The sequence below is a fragment of the Lepisosteus oculatus genome, chromosome 2, assembly GCF_040954835.1.
Source record: "Lepisosteus oculatus isolate fLepOcu1 chromosome 2, fLepOcu1.hap2, whole genome shotgun sequence".
Lineage (NCBI taxonomy): Eukaryota > Metazoa > Chordata > Actinopteri > Semionotiformes > Lepisosteidae > Lepisosteus > Lepisosteus oculatus.
The window spans coordinates 1980821-2001466 of record NC_090697.1 but is presented as its reverse complement, the minus strand read 5'-3'; the positions used below and the strand labels follow the sequence as shown (position 1 = coordinate 2001466).

The 20646-nt window shown below is 36.8% G+C and overlaps 1 protein-coding gene across 1 annotated transcript in view; it reads left to right on the top strand.

Moving 5' to 3' along the window:
- The window catches only part of trdn (triadin), a 123292-nt gene that overhangs the window by 25500 nt on the left and 77146 nt on the right, over nucleotides 1-20646 (top strand). Inside the window, exons 6-11 of the mRNA XM_069185507.1 lie at nucleotides 52-81; nucleotides 1583-1744; nucleotides 4509-4535; nucleotides 11792-11800; nucleotides 12193-12258; nucleotides 19266-19427. Of these exons, the coding sequence (XP_069041608.1) occupies nucleotides 52-81; nucleotides 1583-1744; nucleotides 4509-4535; nucleotides 11792-11800; nucleotides 12193-12258; nucleotides 19266-19427 (456 nt within the window). The remainder of the gene's footprint in view (nucleotides 1-51; nucleotides 82-1582; nucleotides 1745-4508; nucleotides 4536-11791; nucleotides 11801-12192; nucleotides 12259-19265; nucleotides 19428-20646) is intronic.

The following is a 20646-nucleotide window of genomic DNA, read 5'->3' as shown; positions in this document are numbered from 1 at the left end:
TCTATTTTGTGGGTCCCTTTCTTGCACTGACTTGTTTTTCTTATAATTTAGGTGACACGGAACATCCACTGAAGAGGAAAGGTTTGTCTTTTCTTTTTTATTGTGCTGTTGGTCAGCTAATTTAAGATTAAAATAGAAATTAATTTAATTTAGAAGGGAGAGAATTATATATAGGGATTAAAGGTCCTAACCAAATGCATTACTTGGCTGCAAATCATAAAAAGATATGGACAGTATTTGTAAATTAAGGATTCTAAATTTTAGAAAATCCTAGTTATACAAGTTTTCCTTAAATTAAAATATATATTTTACTTTAAAATATGTATTTGCAGGACTTTACTTTTTGTTGCATTTTCCTTTCCTTAATAAAACTTGAATACACTAATGTGTCTTACTAATCAATTAAGGCTGTGTTGTTTTTAATAAGCACTGGAATTGCATCATCTTGCACAAGAGCTGGCTGTCTTCCTGTTCGTCTACATAAAGCCATTTCAGTAAACTAACACAAATAGAGCAATTGCTACTTCCATTGGTGATAGCAACATTACACAGCCTGTTTCAAGAAAGTTTGGACACAAGGCCAACCATGTGTCAGAAATGCATCAGTGACTTTCTATAACCCACTGTCACTTTTTTTTCCCCACTAGTATTTCTTAATAACCCATCTGAGCTGCAAAAGAGCTCTAGTGCTCAGAGAAAAAAAAGGATGCCAGTTTAAATTGGGCAGCACAGACTGACTCATCTCTGCAGTCTTTCAAAACAACTCATCCTCAAAACAGCACGGTACATCTCCATTAGTTTTGCCCTCAAGATTTTCTTCTTTCACAGACATGTTTTACTGGATTATTTACCATGTACCATTTTGTTTCCTTGGAATGATGAAGAGCTTCTGTGTGAAATCCATAGTAGGTGCTATTTTTGAAGCACAAATTAAGAATTTTTACGCCGGTGTGTTCACCAATGTTGTGATTCAAAATCAGAGAATAAAGAAGATAATCTGAGATACATTAGTTTCAAGATGTATTTCAAAATGTCAGGTGTACAAAACGTTGTTCGTTGCTCAACTGCAGTCTATTTCAGCCTGCTTTTATATCTTAAAGGTTAATACCTATTATACCTGGTGTATATTATTTGCATCATTTAGATTATATTTAAATATAATTAGATATAATTAAATATGTTATTTTTTCATAATTGAATATTAATTGCACTGTCAAAATCAGATCTATCTTGGTAATGGATAAAATAGGGATATAAACAGGCCTCAGGTCATTTAGGAGGTCTTAATTTCTATTGGAAAACCTTTGGCAAAGTGCTCATATTGCACTTTGCATTACAAGATGCAGACAGGTGACATCCAGTAATGGCAGAATTTAAAATTAGGTAAATAGGTGATGCAGTGACAAAATGCAGTAGTACTTCATTTATTGTCATCCCAAGAGAATGAAAACGGAGGCTGGACAATACATTTGATTGTTTTAGATAATTGTTTTCAGGTTTTCTTTGATCTTGTAGTCAGGCAAACATCTGCATTAATTTCTTAATAGCGCTTCTATAAAACCAAACATTGTTGTTGATGAAGGGGAAGAACAAATAGGCACTGGAACAGACGGTGACAGTACTAACGATGGCAGTGAGCTTGAAGACAATGAAGACTTTACTGGTTCAGTAGGAACCGAAAAAAGTTATCAGAAGGATGTACAAGAAGAAGAGGATAAAGATGAGAGATTGGGGGTCGAGGAAGGTACTTCTTACTTTTCACTGATGCATTTTTAATTACATAAGTATTCCATTGCACACAATTGACATGAATCAAGTTTTGTTTTTAAATACATGGGGATGTTTTGTCTCGTATAAATAGTAGAGTCAGCTAGAGGGACACAATGCTCCAAAACAAATTTGATTTAATAATTGTCAATGTTTCAACAGACAAGCCTATTTCCATTTTTTTTTACTAATTAACTCCCAATTATACCAAAAAGTGGTTAAAATCTCAACCCATGTTCAATGCTTTGCAACCACAGCTGAAGGAAGTCTGTAAACTAATGAGACACAGCTGTGGGCATGTCTATAAGAGCAGGATGAATATTACCCTGTGAGAAGAACAATTCAGGCTGTCAGTCCCGGGCTAGTGCCAGGGCAGAGAAGACACAAGAACAGGTCCCGTGTTTTATATTCACAGAAGTGAGCACATTAGAATGAGTGAGGTGCTGGTCCTTGTAGGCTGTGTCTGCCTAACTCCGACTGAGGCATGGCAGCCAGGCTGAAGCCATGAGAGAGAGAAAACAGGTCACTCTGTATCTGCATGTGGGCAGCGGGTGTGAGACACTGCTGCTCTCTGTGTGCGAGGGAGTGAGGCTGCATTGCGCGAGTGCAGACAGCCCCATGCGCAGCGGCTGCAGACTCAGTAGAAGGCTCACAGCTGAATACAGGATATGAGTTGTGTTAAAAGAGAAGCTAGCAGGCTGCAGCTTTACTGTCCCGTAAGGGGAAGAGGTCCCGCAATGGTTCCAGAGGGGAACAGGGGATTTAGGAAGGTGGTAACAATGTAAAAGATCTTCTCCCCCGGAAGGGGCAGCGAGTGAGATTGAGGGTATTTAAAAGATGGCCTGTTATTAGAGTGGGAGAGATCAGGGCTGTCTCCGATTGTCTGCTGAGGGAGTGTGCTTTATGTTTACAGCAGCAATCATGAGGTAGTATGTGAAGATTCCAGGGTGGAGAAGAGGGTCCTTCACCCTGGCAATATGAGTTATCAGGTAGCAGAATAGACCTTATCTGGCTGCTGTCCTCTAGTCTGACTTCAAGTTGGTAGCACCACCCTAGGGAGGGTATGAGAGGGTGTTCAGCTCTTTGGGTGTCTAGTGTGGCAGGTAAGTGGAAAGACAGCGCAGACTGTGCACGAGAGAGAGAGTTGGGCAGAAAGCTGTGAGCTGTGAAAGCTGTGGCAAGAAGTAGAGAGTCGGCGAAGTGCCTACCTGGCTGCAGGCCTCTGACAAAGTTTGAGTCGTGAGTAAAGGCAGTGGTGGCCGGGTATGAGAGAAAGGTGTGCTGGCAGCTGCAAGCGCTTGGCCAAGGACGCGGGGAGGAGGTGTTGGGAGGTTATGAGATGTGAGATGAGCCTCCTGAGTCCACGAGTGAGGGTAAGCAACATCAGCAGAGATTAGTCTTGTCCTCGAGTCTGACCTCGGAGGAGGTTACTGAAGGGCCAAGGTGTGTGCATGTGAACAGGATATATGAGGATATGTGATGACGTGTAGGGCGATGTGTCATGAGCATGAGTATAGGCCTCTGAGCCTGAAAGTCTGCAAGACGAGGGCTAAGAGGAAATTAGTGAGTGAAATAGCTCTGACAGAGTGAGCAAAAGCAGCCAAGATATTACTCCTTGTGTCTTAGAAACCCAGACGAGTGGGTGCATGAAAGCACCACTCCAGGAGTGACAGGGGAAAAACAGTGTGAACTTGCCTGGATCACACCCTTCAGGTGAAGGTCAGCCCCCTGGCATAACACTATCCATCCATTTGCTAAACTGCTTTATCCAGAACAGGGTCACGAGCTGAGTTCAGTCCTTATAGTGATGATGTATTTAAATAAGACACCCAAAAAGACCCCTTCCTTTAAAAGAAAATTATCATTCAGTTGTTGAGTCAAACTGTAATCATGGTAAAACAAACTGATGAATATAAACAGTGACTGTAATTCCTACTCCTTTTATCTTTCCACGTCAAACATAAGAAATCAGTTGATTCTACTATCTATATAGCATATTTTCTGGACGGCATTTCCACGATTTTTGGGTGTGCTTTCTTTTTTATCTTTTAACGTTTTGTCTCAAACTAGGCTTGGCTTGATGCTTCATCTTTTAACAGAATAGTTTAATTCTGCTTTGTAAATGTTTTTGTTTTTTATATGAGTAATTCATGGTACAAATTACAGTATATTTGAAGTGTGAAATCTTCAATATTTCCAGAGGAATATTGTCCTTCTTTGGCATGGTCTTTTCCCTTTCTGGGAAACACGACAAATAGATATTTTGTTTTAAAAATGACATGTTAGACAGACCTTAATGTCTTAGTTCTGGCAAGAAAGAGATTGATTATTATAAAGACAATGTAATGTTAATGTTTAATATTAAGTAAAATGTATATTAATAATACAATTAAATGTTTTGGGCAGTAGGCCCTTCACATAAACTCTTATTCTAAATTAAACATTGTGTTTTGATTTATTATACTGGATATGGCACCTGCGTAGTGTCAACAGTTAATATTAACAGAAGATACAGTATGTTGTAAACAACTCAATATTAAAAGACAATTTTCTTATGGTTGTTTGTGTTTGATAGTTTCCATTTAATGTAGGTTTTTGTTTTTAAAAACAGTTTTTTTAATGTAAATGTTCTGGAATGTGGGGTTGATCAGGTGTAACAGTTTTGCTAAGTGTTTTTCTTACATCAATAGTGCTTGGCTTATTACCGATAATAATTTCTATAATTTTTTTTTTAATCATAGGTGAAGTTCATCCATTGAAAAGAAAAGGTGGGTGAAGTACAGTGTTTTTACTTTCATGAAATACCCTTATCATTGATACTTGTAAAAGATGATTGGTAATGTTCTTTCATTGACAACAGATTTAAGCATTATTTGCATGCAAGTGTTTTCTTCAATCTGTGTTAAAGAATTAAATAGAGGTAGAGTATATTTATTAAGAATTAAAAATAATGACATACTTTAGTTAAATTAATGCCATGATATATTAACATTTATTTGTTGATTTGCTTGAAATTCTGCCATCACTGTTATTGTATGACAAGAATACTATAATATATAATATATATTTAAATATATACTTTTATTCAAAGCTGATTGTACTGTATAAAAACACTAACTAAACTGCCATGTTGACATTACAAATTTTATATTACCCCTTTACTTACATACAGTACATGCCTCTTAGATAGGGCTGTCTCCATTAGAAATAGCTCTGCTATAAGTTGTAATGTACTTCCATCATTGACAAATTAATGGAATTTAATTCCTTGCACTTACACTACATTTTTTTTTCAAGAAACCAAAAACCAGCAATGAAGGTGGTCTGTGCAAATTAGAAAATATCATGAAAAGAAATGTATAACTTTAAAACTTTTTCTTGCAACAAATTCTGTTACACATACCTTAGGTTATAAATCATACCCCAGAACCAAAGTTGGATTCTGACGACCAGTGGATCAAGGCCCAAGATCTCTAAATTTAAGTGCATGAACTGCGTGTAGGAAAAAATCTACCCCAAACCAGTGAATGACTCAATGAGACCACAATTCAAAAGACGTTTATTTCTGTTCATTGTTTTTTCTTTTTCTGGGTTATAAGTACATTTAATGTGTATACCCTTAATATGGATATTACTGACCCTTTCTAAGTTGTTTTGCTATAAATCGTATGATTTAGGAATATAACCTGGATTTATAAGGGGCCCTCTGTACTGTATTTGTTTAGCTGCAAGTGAAACATATACTCAGTCTAACTCATGGAGCTTAACCTGGCTCTATTACATTAATTCTTAAAGGAAAAGCCTCCTGCTTTAAGTCACTAGGCAAAGTATATGCAGTCCCAAACCCTCCATATTTAGATTATTCTTACGGGGAAAATAAACCTTATATGTTTTGTTTCACTATGCATCTTGACTTTCTGGTCTCTAACCCTGATGTACTGTATGTAGGGAACCACCTGTACATTAGATAATACATCACTGTCACCAGTGATCAGTACCTAGACATGACAGGTGTTATGAAACCCTCTTGCGCAGGTGACCCAGGTACTGTAGGCTGACCAAGCCCCACCCCTGATATAGCATGCTACCTCTCCACTACACTTTTCTATGTGTGTCCCCTGTAATACCAAGTGAGCCTTATGATGTCTGCAGATATTTATTGCAAATTCTCCTCACCTCTCTCAGCTAATGTCTTATTCTTCAACACCCCATCACTAGATCCACTTGATCCAATTCTCTTTTCTCATTTTTCTTTGATAAAGTCTTCTCAAGAAGAAAGCATAGCTATGTGTTTAGCTGTTTTAACACAAACACTGTATCTTTTTTCATAAACATTCATGAACAAAGAACAGTATGAGCAGACCCGATTTAAGTATTCAAAATCTTTAAAGTCAATGACAATGTCAACCAAATGGAAAATGTGACATGATTGAAATTGTGAATTCAACATGAAAAGTGTTTTTCAACAGGAGATATTTTTTATACAAAAGGGTTGTGGGAGTGAGGAACAAGTTATTCTGTTGAGCAAGCTGATACCCTGGTTTCTTTCAAGATACGACTGGATGAGATCATTGGATGACTTAGGTACTAGCAATCAAACAGGCTGAAAGGACAGCATTGGCTCCCTTCACGTGTAGCTTTTCTTATGTTCTGAACAAAATATCTAAGAAATTTCTCGAGGGAAATTTAAAACTCTCTCTTGACCTATGTGCATGTCCCAGCCTCTTGCTACTATGAAGTCATTTGAACTTCAAATGCTCTTGGGATGTTTGGCCTGATAAAGATAATAAAAGGCCTGGCTGTCCAGTTAGGAGCCGAATCAGATTCTGTTCCATTCTGAATGACTGCAGCTACTTCTTCCAGACCTGTGTCATGTCACCACTGACAGTATCATCCTCAGGGGTCTCTGTACAGTAATCTGTACTCCATGGTGCCATTTTGTCAAGCAAAGTGGACAGGCTGGTGAAACTAACTTTCCCATTGGAAGATCCAAGTGGTTTGGAAGTATGTCATAAAACATTTAGTTTCCAGGGTTCCCCTTAGATCTTTTACATTTAGCTTATATTCCACTCTATCCCATCTGATCCCTGCACTCTTTTCACTTTTCCTCTTTTCCTGCAATTTCCATGTCCCTCTTTCCCTTCTCCCTTTCAGTAAATGCATTACATGAATATCTGTATACATACACAGAGATAAGTTATAGAATGAAATCTGCCTGCTTTCTGCCAAAGTCCCCTCCTCCTATGCTGCTGTACTTTCTTAATTTCTGTTAACTTATACTCCTGTGTTGGGACACTAAATGACAGTTATACATTATAGGTCTTAACATACGTTTGAAGTTTCCTTGGCAGACCAAATCATTAGGTTCAATGGCTATTGATTTTCTTTTCAAAATCTCCAACGGTTGAATAGATAGTGATCTTGAACTGTCTTGCCAACCCTGCTTTTTTCAAAAGGCAAAATTATAATTCCAGTTTTTCTCTACTGTCCTTGGTACTCTTATGATCCCCTAGAGAACAATTTAACATTTTACACAGGCTCTTCAAAGATTTTCCTTGACTGTTATCACCTGAGATACTGTAGCACTACACAGAACATATCTGTACTTTCCTTTTCTTCATCAGCAGACTCTATAAGCTTGAATCAGTCAAGGGATATTTAAATCAAATCTAGGGCCATCCAATAAGCTCCTCCAGGTCACACAAGATCAATATTCCTCCTGCAACTGACCGAAAATGTCATCCATGCAAGCACTTGTGGTGGATGATGAAAACTAGACTGCAGATTATCAAAATACCCATGGAGAGGGCAGAAAAGATTGGAAAACGTATTTCAACCCCAGTGCCTTTCTGATGATTCCTCTGAGACAGTAGAGTAGACAAGTGCACGTGAAAGTCACAGTGATAGTCCTTGATGAAACGCCTCACCTTTTGTTTTTACCACATGTTTGAGTGGAACAATACTGTAAACACTGGTAACCCACAGCACAACAAGGTCACCTTCACTCTTTAAAGCTCCTCTAACAAGCTGTGAGATGACACCTGTGAGCTCTGGGCAACATGAGACTCCGAGGATACCATATTTCTGCACTTCAGAGAACTGCAGTAACATGTTTTGAGTTGACTGAAATGAAAATTGTTCCTTCAACAAAAAGCTGTGAAATTGCTTATTTTATTTCCAATGTTGACAATATACTATATCTGGAATTCTGTTTCTCAGTATAAATCCCATTTCCGATTACCCCAAGTAGTGACATTTAATTTCTCTTTTCTGCGTAAACTTCAAAACCTTCTCCCAAGGCATTGACTTAACTATTGCCACTGCTTTAACCATCTTCGGTGTCATTTGCAAAGACTTAAAAAAACACCTTTACAAAACATGTGCAGAATTCTCATTGCATTCAGAAATGTTTGCATTCCCTCATAATGATGTCTCCAAAATAAATTATTTACATATTATTCGTATAGCTACATACATTTAATTAACGTACTGTACGTGGTTATGCTCCTTATCAGAAGGTCCACCTCAGGATAATGGATGTCTGGGTGTAATGACACCATATATAGGCAGAACAGACTAAAACACAAGGGTGACAGAGCGAGAGAGAGGGACTATGTGGAGTAATGCAGGAAAGACAGTGTCTGTTCAGGAGAATATGAAATCTAATTTAAAGCTATATTATTAAATTGTGTAATAATATATTACTCACTATTGTTGTCCTTCAGGCTCTGAGACTAAGATTTTTCATATTTCATTTGATAACAGCATCTTCCCTCAAGGAATGACTCCACATTTAGATAAGCCACTCATGCTGCGTACCAGCTTTCAGAAGATGGATCTCAGCTATTTATATTCGCTTTTCGATCTTTTGAATCCATACGCAAGCTAGAAGCCTTGTAGTTAGAAGTTTTCTGCGAATACCATGTGCAAATCATTACCTTCTTTAGTTCCTTCTTCCCTGACTGTTTGCACATGCATTTAGCATGTTCGTCACATGTTCACTGTTTGTTTGCACATTGGCTTTCATGTTTTGTTACATGACCCATATCTTTGGCTTATACACTTGCATGTTATGCACAATGTGCATATACACTATGCACATTGCCCTTTATGTACCCTGTACCCTGTCAGAAATGTCTATGTCTACATTGTCTATAGCATTGTCTTGTCGGTATCTGTCTCTATTCGCACCATAAACCTAGAGAACGATATCTCGCTCCTCTGTATACTTGTATATGGCTAGACTGACAAATGAACTTGAACTTGAACTTCAAATCACACTAGAATCTTTTGCAAATTAGCCCCTTTATACAGTAACTTAATTCCAGTAGGCTCTGGGCTCCTGATGTCCTTAAGCCTCAAAAGATGTTGAATTTTAATTGACCCAGATGGATCTATGAAGGTGAAAAACTCTTCCAGATTTTGTTGTCTCCTTGGGTCACCATAGATATAGATATAGATATAGATGTTCATAATTTGTGCACTCAGCTGTATTTATTGCACTCTAAGTGATGCCTACAGCCATTTCCAAATATACAGTTTCTCCATTCTGAAACACAGATGGACAAACAATATGACTGAAATCTTCAGATAAAATAACATGTTTATAAAGTAGAACAAAAAAACTACATTGTGATTAGGAAATCTGGTATTTGGATTTGCATCCTGCGTGGATTGAAGCCTGTAAATAAAAGGGCCACAAACAACAAAATATTAGGTCTGGGCATGTGTGAGTTCACATGTCGATGCACTTACAGTGACCTTGCAGAGTCACTGGTAAAGTTTCAAGAAGGAGCATTTTATTATTAATAACCCTGGGGACACACATTAAAGTGTAATTAAAAAGCAGGGTTTCAGTTTCACTCACCTGAACTGCATGGGAATACAGTTGATGCTGTGCTGGACAGGCAGAAAAGGAGAGTGTTCATGAACACCATGTGTAATTTTGTAGTTTTAGCAGGAGTGCAGCAATGCATGCAATGTGAGAATACGAATCTGGGGAAAATTACATATCGCCAAAAGGTAATTTTATGATAAATAACTGAAATAAAAATGATATAGGTATGAACACTGAATACACTCAAACAGATCTGATAGCCAAACATTACATTTAGCCTCTACCATATTATTTATAGGTTAAACCAGAATAACGTATAAGAATGTGACCAACAGCCTAGCTAGCACAGGTGTACATTATGGTATCAATTTTAAGAAAGAAGTATCGAAAAGAAAAAAAAGGAATGATGGCAAATAGGAAAAAGGAGTTGGGAATCATCTTGGATACCATGAAGGAGGCATGGAGTAGGATTCTCTATTTTTGTATGTGTGATTCACCAACCTATTTTTAAAATTCATTGCACATGGTTTGGCAAGTAACTCATTCAAATTATGTCAGAGTAGCATACTGTAATTGTGTTCGCTCGTGCATTACCTTATACAATTAAACAGAGATTAGCAATCATGATCATACGGTATGCTTGTGAATTACTGTATACTGTATGCTGTGTTTTTAAAGCAATGACATCTTTCTGAGATGATGTACTATACTTTGTTCTACAACTAGACAATGTCTCGGGTAAAACAAAGACAGATTTTGCAAGATTACTTTCTTAGCGTCTGCTCAATTTGGATTAAATCTTGCTGACAGCACAAAGAATTCACATCAGTCGTTCTAGAAAGTTTGTTGCAGAGACCCAGTTCTTTAAACTCAGACACAGCTGTTTGAACATACAGTACCTGCTACATAATATTCCTAAAAATGCAAGATATTCTGGAAGATGACTAAATCTGGTTTTCAAACAGTTGTAGACCTACACTATAAAATGTTCTGCAGTGATTAATCCAGATGTGAAATATAAACAATAATTTTGTGTGAATGGAGAACTGGGCATAACAGGACAAAAATAAAATACGGACGTTTGAAGATTTAATTTAACCTGACATTTCTGCATTAAAGGTGCTGAAATAGGGAAGTCATAGTAAACAATAAAATATGTATTATTTAATAACTGACTTCCTTTGACTTGGCTGGCATACGGAAAGGTAAGTGAGAGATAAGGATATTTTAAGGCTGGAGTAAAAAAATCTCAGGGCTCTGCATAGTGTTTGAAAATAATCTAATGATGAGGTTTGTGTTTATATAAAAAACAACGGAGGTTGCTAAGGCGACAGGATTGTCTTTCGGTTGCCAAGGGTGCTTATTGAGATTAAATTTCATAATATAAAAAAATGCATCAACAATCTGTCACAATGATAAACATAAAACATAATCCTTGAAGTGATTTTGTCAGTTTAATTTCTCAATTAAATTACACCCGCTGTCTCAGTTGGACAATAAGTTACAATATGATTAGTGGAAAAATAAAGATATTTATCACAGGAAGAAGCTTTATATTAATCTGTACAATAGGAAATAAATTTGGTTTATGATCTATTGCTTGATTTCTTAATACATTTGTTCCAGTTCCATTTGACTGCTAATATTGTAGTACTTTTGTACAATTTTCTACTGCACATGCTATTTCTCCCAGTATTTTTTAACTAACAAGATTATGTGTCCTCTACATACTGGCTTTCTGATTAACAGTCAGTTTAGGTTTAGAGCCAGAAATAAACAGGTCCTCAGCTACCAGTTAAGTGCACCAGAATTGGGCATTTTGTCCAGGTTAAACCAGATATCAAATCATCATGTGATGTACTGTATATAGGTGGTAATGCAATATAGCTAGTAGTTTAAAACATGATCAGGCTGACCAGAACTGATGCTAGTTTTTGACAGTGGAAAATGTCCTTCAGTCTGATCCATGACAACTAAACATGGAAAATTGAATTATGGGCTAATAATAGGTGTATCTTTCATTATTAGCAATGGCAGCAGCACAGAAAATGCATTATGCATAATCACAGCCGTTAATGTCACAGTTTTCTGAAATGGGATTCACTGATGATGTTTTTTAAAGTTGTCTTTCAATGTGCAGATTATGAGTTTCTCTAATAAGTGTTTTCCTTTTGTTCCCCTTACCAGCTCACACAGGTAAGAAGAAATTTTGTCCTTGCTTTTTTCCACTTTCAGTTTCCCAATTTGTATTTCATTGCTTCTAACAATATGACCTTTTGAGCACTCTGCATTATAAGGAAGAACAAAATGCTCTAATATGTTTTCTTTCTTAAGCTTGTTTGATTTTAACTAAGTCAGGCTCTCTTTTCATTTGGACGTGTAAATTACTGTCCTTCACTGCTTTAAGCACTTGATGCTTTAAAGACACAAAGATGTTCCTTGGCATAATTTCTGTGCAGCTCATTTCCTCGCATATCAGAATGAACAACATATAGGGCTAAAGTCAAATTATTTTTACTATATTTATGTACACTGCATATTTTTTACCCCTTTCCTTCTTGTTAATTTTATGTCTGCCTTTTTTTAAGTGATTAAAAAGGTCAAAGATGCAAAAGAAAGTAAAGCCAGGGATGAAAAGAAAGCTCCACCTAAAGGTAAATTGTGTACAAGTTATTATTCTGTTCAAGTTATTCTCTTACTGCATTACTGTCAAAATCACAGAACTGAAATATTTTAAAAATAAAAAGGCTTGAGTAACAGGATATCATAATAAAAAAATTCTTACTTGCATTGATAAGATAAGATCACTTTATTGGCCATATACAATTTTTTGTATTAGGAATTTATCTTTTCACATACCCCAGCTTGCTCTCCATGAGGCACACAGACAGGGAGAGAAGCTGGGGGTCAGAGCACAGGGTCATCTAATTTATACGGTGCCCCTGGAGCAGTTGGGGTTAAGGGCCTTGCTCAGGGGCCCAACAGAGTAGGATTCCTCTGCCGGTCACGGGATACAAACCAGCAACCTTCCAGCCACAGGCGCAGATCCCTACCCATAGAGCCACCGTTCCGCCCCCAAAAATATTGTAGTGAGATCGGTTTTCAGGTTTGTACCCTCACCGCATGGCCTCGAACCCGGGTCTCCGGTGTCGCTCAACAAGGATATTGCCGGCTGAGCTAATGATAGATTAATTATACATTGTAACCTTGAGCAAGCTACTTCATCCAGACCGATCATTTGTATGTGATTATGACTCTAGCGGCAGGCAGCAGGGATTTTGACATGTCTGTGTAGTAGCGTCCGGCAACAGCGGTGTCTGACAGGAGGTGGGACCCGGGTGTAGAGACCAACGAGCAGAAAGGAGTGGAGTTTCCAGGGAGCAGCGACACTGGCTTTGCTAGTGCAGAACTGTGAAGACTGAGGGTGGCTAGAGCTCGGGGAAGCTGGGCAGACAGGGAGCGTCACACAGACGGGGGGAGAAAAAGAGTTCAGCATTTACTTCAAGCAAGTACAGAAATAACGTGGTAAAGGAAAACTACAGAAAGAAGACCTCAGTGCACTGGTAACACTGGTTAAACCAATGTCATCATAACAATAGTTATTTTCATATGGCACATGAAGCTATACATAAACAGCAATTTCCTTGCATTTAAAAAGCATTTTCCTTCTAACAGATCCCAGAACACTTTACACAGTAAAGGAGTAATGAGAAACTGTTTGGCAGTTGAATTAAGGGGGGGTTTACACAGAGTAGATTGAGCAAGACTGAGGTAGGACACTGGAGCTAACATCTCTACCCTTAGGAACAGTGCCATGACATCTTTAATGCCCAACTAGTCGAGATCAAATTTTAAAATCTCATCCAAAGGACAGTGTGTCCTAAAGCGCAGTGTTTCCAGTCATCAGTGGGCAATGGACTAGATGTCAGGAAGCCAGAGTGCCAGCAATTGCTCCTGCAACACTACTTACAGCAGCAATATGGTTTCCTGGGATAAACCAGGACAAGTCCTGTTTAGTTTCTGAGATCTGACAAAACCAGGCTACAAGTTGGTAATGCTGCTGACTAGTATTTATAAGGACACACTTTCGATTGATATCCCAGCACTGCTGTAATAGTGAAATTATCCACAGTTAACTTTGGACTACACACTACTTTATGTTAATTAACAGACACATTCTGTTTTATCACAGGGCTAAAAGCATTTAATGTAAGAGTTAACAGGAATACACCTGGTAGCTAAACTGAAAAATCTGTGGTACGGAATATAAGTCATGAAGCCTCCAGGCTGTGAACTACAGAGACTGGAGACCCTAGAGTTGAACTCCAGAGTCTGCAGAGAGCTTTGTATCCGCGCACCTGAGAGCCACAGCTAGTGTACAACCTCCTCCTCCTCAAGGTCTCAAAGACCAAGTGATGGAAAGATCTCCCCTTCCCCAAGGTGGATATACTGTATTGCATTACGTTAATGACATGTGAGGACAAGAAAGAATACATCTTCCCTGAGAGTGCACTTAAGCACTCAAGAACATACACAGTTTATAATGTGGCGTTTTGTAACACAAACACTGTTCCAGGCTGTATTTAGGACTATTTGTGTCTTTCCAATTTCTAAAGTCTGTAGTGTTTTTAAAATAATTAAAATGTGTTCCCCGGGCATTTCTTTATTTCTGCTGGGGACTGTTTTTTATGTAACCTTTTTACTTATTTTTCTGATTTCTTTCATGCCTCCGTGCACTTATTGACATTACAGCTAAATGCGTACTATAATTGAATTCACAGTAGTTTATGTTCTGCTGATTAAAGCAGTGATAATTTTGTTTTTGTGTAAAAAAAGCTGGCGTTTAAATTCTAAACCACACAGGCAATAAAGAAGCACCTAGAATATCAACAAATGTTTAATAAATATACTGTGTGAAGTGTGAACCTCACATGTGAAGTAGGCTAAGCAGCTGAAACATGGTACAGTATTTCTTCTTTTTTTCTTCACAGTTGGAATTAACCTTTACTTTGCTCCTTCAACAAATGGGTCTAAACTAAATAATTAGCTTTTCCTTTGCATTTATAAAGAGACGAAAATAAGAAAGGTTAAAAAGGAGTCAACTTAGGTCAATTGGTTCCTTGTACAGTAGCTGAGGATAGGGGATCTCATATAGAGGAAGACTCCATGGTATCCACTTTAACAAACATGGCTTGGTAGCTCATTCTAAACTCCCACTAGCCCTTGAATAAAGATGTATCTCTTGTTTTAAATTTAAAATACTGTATGTCCCCTCAAAATGTTCTCAAAGAGACATACTTCACAGAGAGTTCTTTTAACCTGTTTTGCAGTCCTCTGAGATCAGAAATGTATCTGTTAATTACTATTTTATTCTTTCAACTAACTCTAGAGTTGCAGTATCTTTCATTAATGTGCTGGCCAGAAAATCAGACAATATTCTAAATAAAAACTAACTTACGTATTTTACAATTTATATGCAACATCCCTTGAACTACTTTGAACTACACTACACTTTTAACTACGGTACTGTATATATCATACAATTATTTTTGTTGCTTCCCTACATTGTCTAGTCTAGAACATGAACATGATTGTCAACATAGAAATTTAAGTTTTTTCATAAGCAGCATCTCTAAGCATAGTGTTCCCCAGTGTATTTATACATTCTGATTTTGATACCTGTCTACTTTAACTGTTTGCCCAGTCTTGAATTATATCTAAATCATTTTAGAGTTCTTTTGTAGCTTCAACAGTGTTTCCCAATCCTCCTATTTTGGTATCACCTATTGCAGTTACAGTAGATACTTAATACAGTATAGCAGATTCTAGGTTATTAAGATATATAGTATTAGGATAAGCAGTGGTCTTAATACAGATTCCTCTGGTACTCTGTTAAACCTTCTCTCTCAATGTCTTGCTCAAGAAAGCTGACAATAAAATGTATTAATTGAATCTCTATCACTGACAAAGTTTTGTTTTTATTCACAGAAAGTAGACTTTTCTTTGGATAAGTTATTCTGCAATGCTTCGAACATTTTTCATTGAAAGGAGTCTTCTTGATTAATGGAAATTATTAAGTGATTATTCATTTTAAGAACTTTAGGCATAAAGAATTAAATATCTGTATACAAGAAGCAGAAAAATGTAAAAATGTATACAGTATACTGTAAAAGACATAAATACAAAGTACAATTGTTCATTGTTTTGAACACATGCAAAATTTGGCAGATTTTATAGTACATTGCTCTGCTACCAAAAAGATTTTCTTATGAAGACATTCTTTTCAGAATATATACTGATGGAAAAAAGAAACACAACACCTCCTCCTCTACCCTCTGGCCCTCCCATCTGTGTGGAACAGGCTGAAGAGAGACTCATCCATGAGGAGGACTTGATGCCACTGCTGATGAGTCCATCACAGCCTCTGTCTGGCCCAAGCCAGTCGGGTGTGACATCTAGGAGATGTGAGCAGAGGGCCTCTGACAGGTCGCCTCGCTCTAAGGCCAGCAGCATGGAACCTCACTGTCCTGTCACTGAGGCGGGCATTGTGTCTGCCAGCAGCTTTAGCAGCAGTTCGGGGGGCTGATCAGAAACAGTCTCTCAGATGGACCAGTTTAATGTGTCAGTCCTGCTCTGTTGTGGCCACTTGAGGGAGATCGGATCTTGGACGGTCATCTGTCCTGCCGGTCTGCTGAAACCTTCTCTGCAGTCAGGACACAATGGAGCGGCTTACTCCATAGTGTCTGGCAACGCTGGCACATGACATGCCTGCCTGCAGCATGCCAATGGCCCTCTCCCATGCTTCTAGTGACATTCCAGGCATTATGGAATGCACAGAAAACTGACTAAATGTGGCCTTTTTCTTGCAGTGACCTAAGCTTTGAATTAAGGCGTTTGTAAAGGTGACCTGACCAGGCATTGTTCCACCTGGATCTCGTTGGGTAAAAGTGCACCTAACGAGCTTTTGTGTGATTGGCAAGTTGCAATGCCTCACTGCACAAGCTTAATTGCTGGTCAGAGGGCTTGAAACAAATTGACAACTTTTTGTAAAAGTACATAATCTATAACTATAGTATTCTCATTCCAGAACATGTGAGTTTCTTTTTGCATCAGTATACTTAACATCTGTATTACTGATCGGCATTTGTGTTATTGAAGTAACAAATAATTACTGTTGGCTGATGCTCAAAGATAAAGGCATTAATGCAAAAAAACCTTAAGGAAAACAATGTGTTTATCTATAAAATGGCTGATAATTTTTGGTTATAATTTCACAGTGTGAATGGATATGATTGTCCAGGAGATACTTTTGCGGACAAGTATTAAGACAAAGTATGAATAAGGAGAAACGAAGATCTTTGTATTAAATTTTTTTTTTACTGATGAAAGATAGAAATTCAAGCAGACACTTGGTTAAAAAATAGATTTTTTAACAAGCATAAAATTAAAATAAATGAAAATCAGTGTATTACTTTGACAAAAGCATTTGTGCAATCACTGTTTTGTATGAAACCGAGGCGTTTCTGATTATTGAAAATTATAATGACTGAAAACTACCACTTCAAGATTACAAAGAATAAATGCGTAATCATTGAGTGCTGAAAAAAATAATTGGAAATCTGTAATTTATAATATCAAAATGGTTAAAACTAAAATCCATAGGAATATGACTCCATATGGTGAATATGATTCAACAAAAACCTTTGTTGGGGCCAATATTGACAAGCACGGGAGAAAATTAAACTACTGTTGTTCAAGGTGTGAAGACCTAGATTTGGCAAGATGTGTTAGAAGAATTGTTTGAGAAGACCAAATCTTGAATTACAATAAAAGTTTGATCAAAATCTGACAACTGATGGTTGATCGGTTCACAAGTGGAACATTTAAAAATTACTTAATAAGCTGAAAGCCTGTGGTTGAAAAATGAAATACATTTTTGTTCATAAAAAATCAATTCAAAAGTTATTGGAGATTTCCAAGAATAAAAGTAGTTGGAAAGTTTTTCCAACCATAGTATAGAGACATAATTTTTTTCAACCATGAAAGCATGTTGAGGAATAAAAGAAAATAATTTAATAAAGAGTTTCTAATGCACATTGGTTAGCATGATGAAGGCTGCGTAATCATATGGCCTTGTTTTTCATTTCAGGCAATGGTAGCCTTTGTTTTGTAGAAGGTTGAATGAAGGCTGAAATATATCAATATATTTATTACTTTCATACCCCAGCTAACAAACAAATGTGGTGATATCATAAAAATACTTGCAACTTAAAGTAGTATATAAATAGTGTGAGGCAGAAAATGTATGTACTCTGTGTATGTTGCTGAAGCATTCTTTAATATTTTGTCAAAGACAAACATAACCTATCACTTTGGGATTTTATGCAATTCTGACATCTTAAAAAAATAAATGAAATGATATATCTTTTTACAGTCTATCTACACAATGTCTGACATTACCACACTGTTCCCACCCTGTAACATTTTGAAGGTCTAGCTTAAACATTTTGCCTAAAGTAACCTAATCACAACCCTCCAGCAACATTTTGGAATGTTGTTACAATGTTTTGTGTTAGTGGGGCAGTCGCACCAGAATGATAACCCTAAGCATTCGGTAAATGATTACAATTCCGAATTAACCATCTCAGTCCACGGCCTTGAAAATACTGTGGATTGCTTTGAAGGCTGCAGTTTCATAGAGGAACTCAAACTGGACTACAGGGCTGAAAGCATTATTGAAGAAAATACCTCTGGAAATTGTCTAGAAGCTTTTCTAAAAGTACAGAAAGACTAAAAGCTGTAAATTAAGTAAGGGGTGGGTGAACAGACATTACATGAATAGTTCCCATTTCATTTTGCTGAAGTAGGAATTTAGTATTTCTATTTTACTTTATACTTTATGCATGCCAGGTAGCACAACTGGATTTGTTGAATGTTTTGGCATTTAATTTACAGTATATGAAACCAGTGCTAGATACTGTATAGGCTCTTTTTGCAAATTACACCCTATACGTACCCTTTGCAGGACCCTCTGTGTGCCCAATGGTCTTGTGTGGTTTAATGCTAATAGGTGTCTTTTTATAAAATAACTATTAATTCCACAGAATACAGTACAACATTGAAACTATTGTATTTTAGCAGAAGTAAGTCAGATTGGTATTGAATTCAACTCAACATATTTTGTAGGCTTTGTCAAGTGATTTTGCAAGTGAGATCCCTAGTTTGTTTATATTTCTATGGAGAAAAACATAACTCCACAGCTATCGAGAAGGGGAATTTGTGTTTCTTGGTATCTCAGCAGGAAGGCTGACTTTGCTTGTGACAGCTTTGTAAACTCACATAAAATGAGAATAATGGAAGGCGATATCACATAGCTTAATTAGTAAAATCCTCAAAACCTGTGAATGATTTTGGCACACGAATTCTCACTAGAATAATGTGTTAGTTTAGGGAGCAAGAAGCAGAGGAATACATGAGATGTCTGTTTCTCTCTTAAATAAAATGCAAGAAACTATGTGTATTGCAATACAGGTTTATCCAGTAAATGCAATACAAACGTTAGTGAAACAAAATGACATCACATTAGAGAAAACAGGGTTATACACAACAATCAACCACACAAGCACACAATCAGTAAGAAGGGTTTTTTTTTTGTTTACAGAGGTGAGGAGACCTAAAATTGAAAAAAAAGAAGAAAGGGTGAAAAGAGAACAGAAACCTGAAAAGAAAGTAGAGAAAGCCAAGAAAGAAGTGAAGGCAGTGGAAAAAGCAAAGTCTAAAGCCAAGCCAAAAGAGGAGAAACCTGTCAAGAAGGAACCGAAAGGTAAAAAAAGCACGAAAAATGGGGAGGAGGCCAAGTTCCACAGCGTAGTGGGAATGAAACAAAGAAACTAAAGCAAAGATGAATATGTCATTATTTTCCGCTCAGAGAGAAGAGGAAATTGGGTCTGAATGGTTATTAATATTCATGTTATTAATGTCCACAAAAAAAACTGAATAGAGGGGACATACAGTAATTTAACATTCAGAATTTTTGTAATAGGTGTAATATGTGTTATTGTGTCTTCTAAAGAGCACAGAATACATACAATGTTTTCCATTTTTCTGCTGTAGTAGGAAAAAATAAGAAACAAAAAACAAAGATGAAAAATCCCTTACTGTTTAACAAAAATGATATTAACTGCTGCTTGGAAGTCTTAGACATTTTACTTCAATTCTTTTCACTCTTATTCCTTTCCTTGTATGATTTAAATACATTTTCTAATAAAATTTAGTCATCTTGTTTTAGGCTTTGAATTAATATTGGTAGATGAACAAAAAGTGGCCTTTTAGCCTTTTTGATGCTTTGAGGGTAACAAAAGAAGTTAATGATGAGCAATATTTAGAACTGATTCAATTGGATTTGGTGGGTAAATGTGATGGGTGAGCCACTACAACGTGTCAAATAAGCTACTCACAGTTTATCTTGTGCTGTTCTGATCAGGTTGTAAAAGTTTCTTATCACTATGAATTAAATGCCTCTAAATGACAAGCTTGGTTGTTTTTTCTCACTAGAAAAGAAGAAGACCTCAGATTTAATTATAAACAAAAAATTTATAATAGAAAATAGTAGAATAATCTAAAATATTTGAGTGAAATGCTGTTTCTCATTACATTTATATATTTTAACTCCTAATTTTGTCACTAAGATGTCTAAGCTTTTTTGTACAGCAGTGTGTATCATGTGCTTCAGCCATGGACCAATGTTATATTTCCCAAAAGCCCTATTCTGGCCAAACTACACAAATCAAACACTGATAGCCAACCGTGGCCGGATGGTGATGGCTTGGCACCAACCCATGTTCATGTTGCTGTGTTTCAAGTGATAAAACTGTGCTTTACTTTCATCTAAAAAAAGTAAAAAAGTTCCATTATTGAAAGAACTATTATACAACCAGTGTGACCTCTAAAATGAATCCAAAATAAGGTCAGTTGCATGAGTTAAATAAACTACATGTTAAATAAAGATAAGGTACATGCCTTGTTAAAGAATCAAACTATTC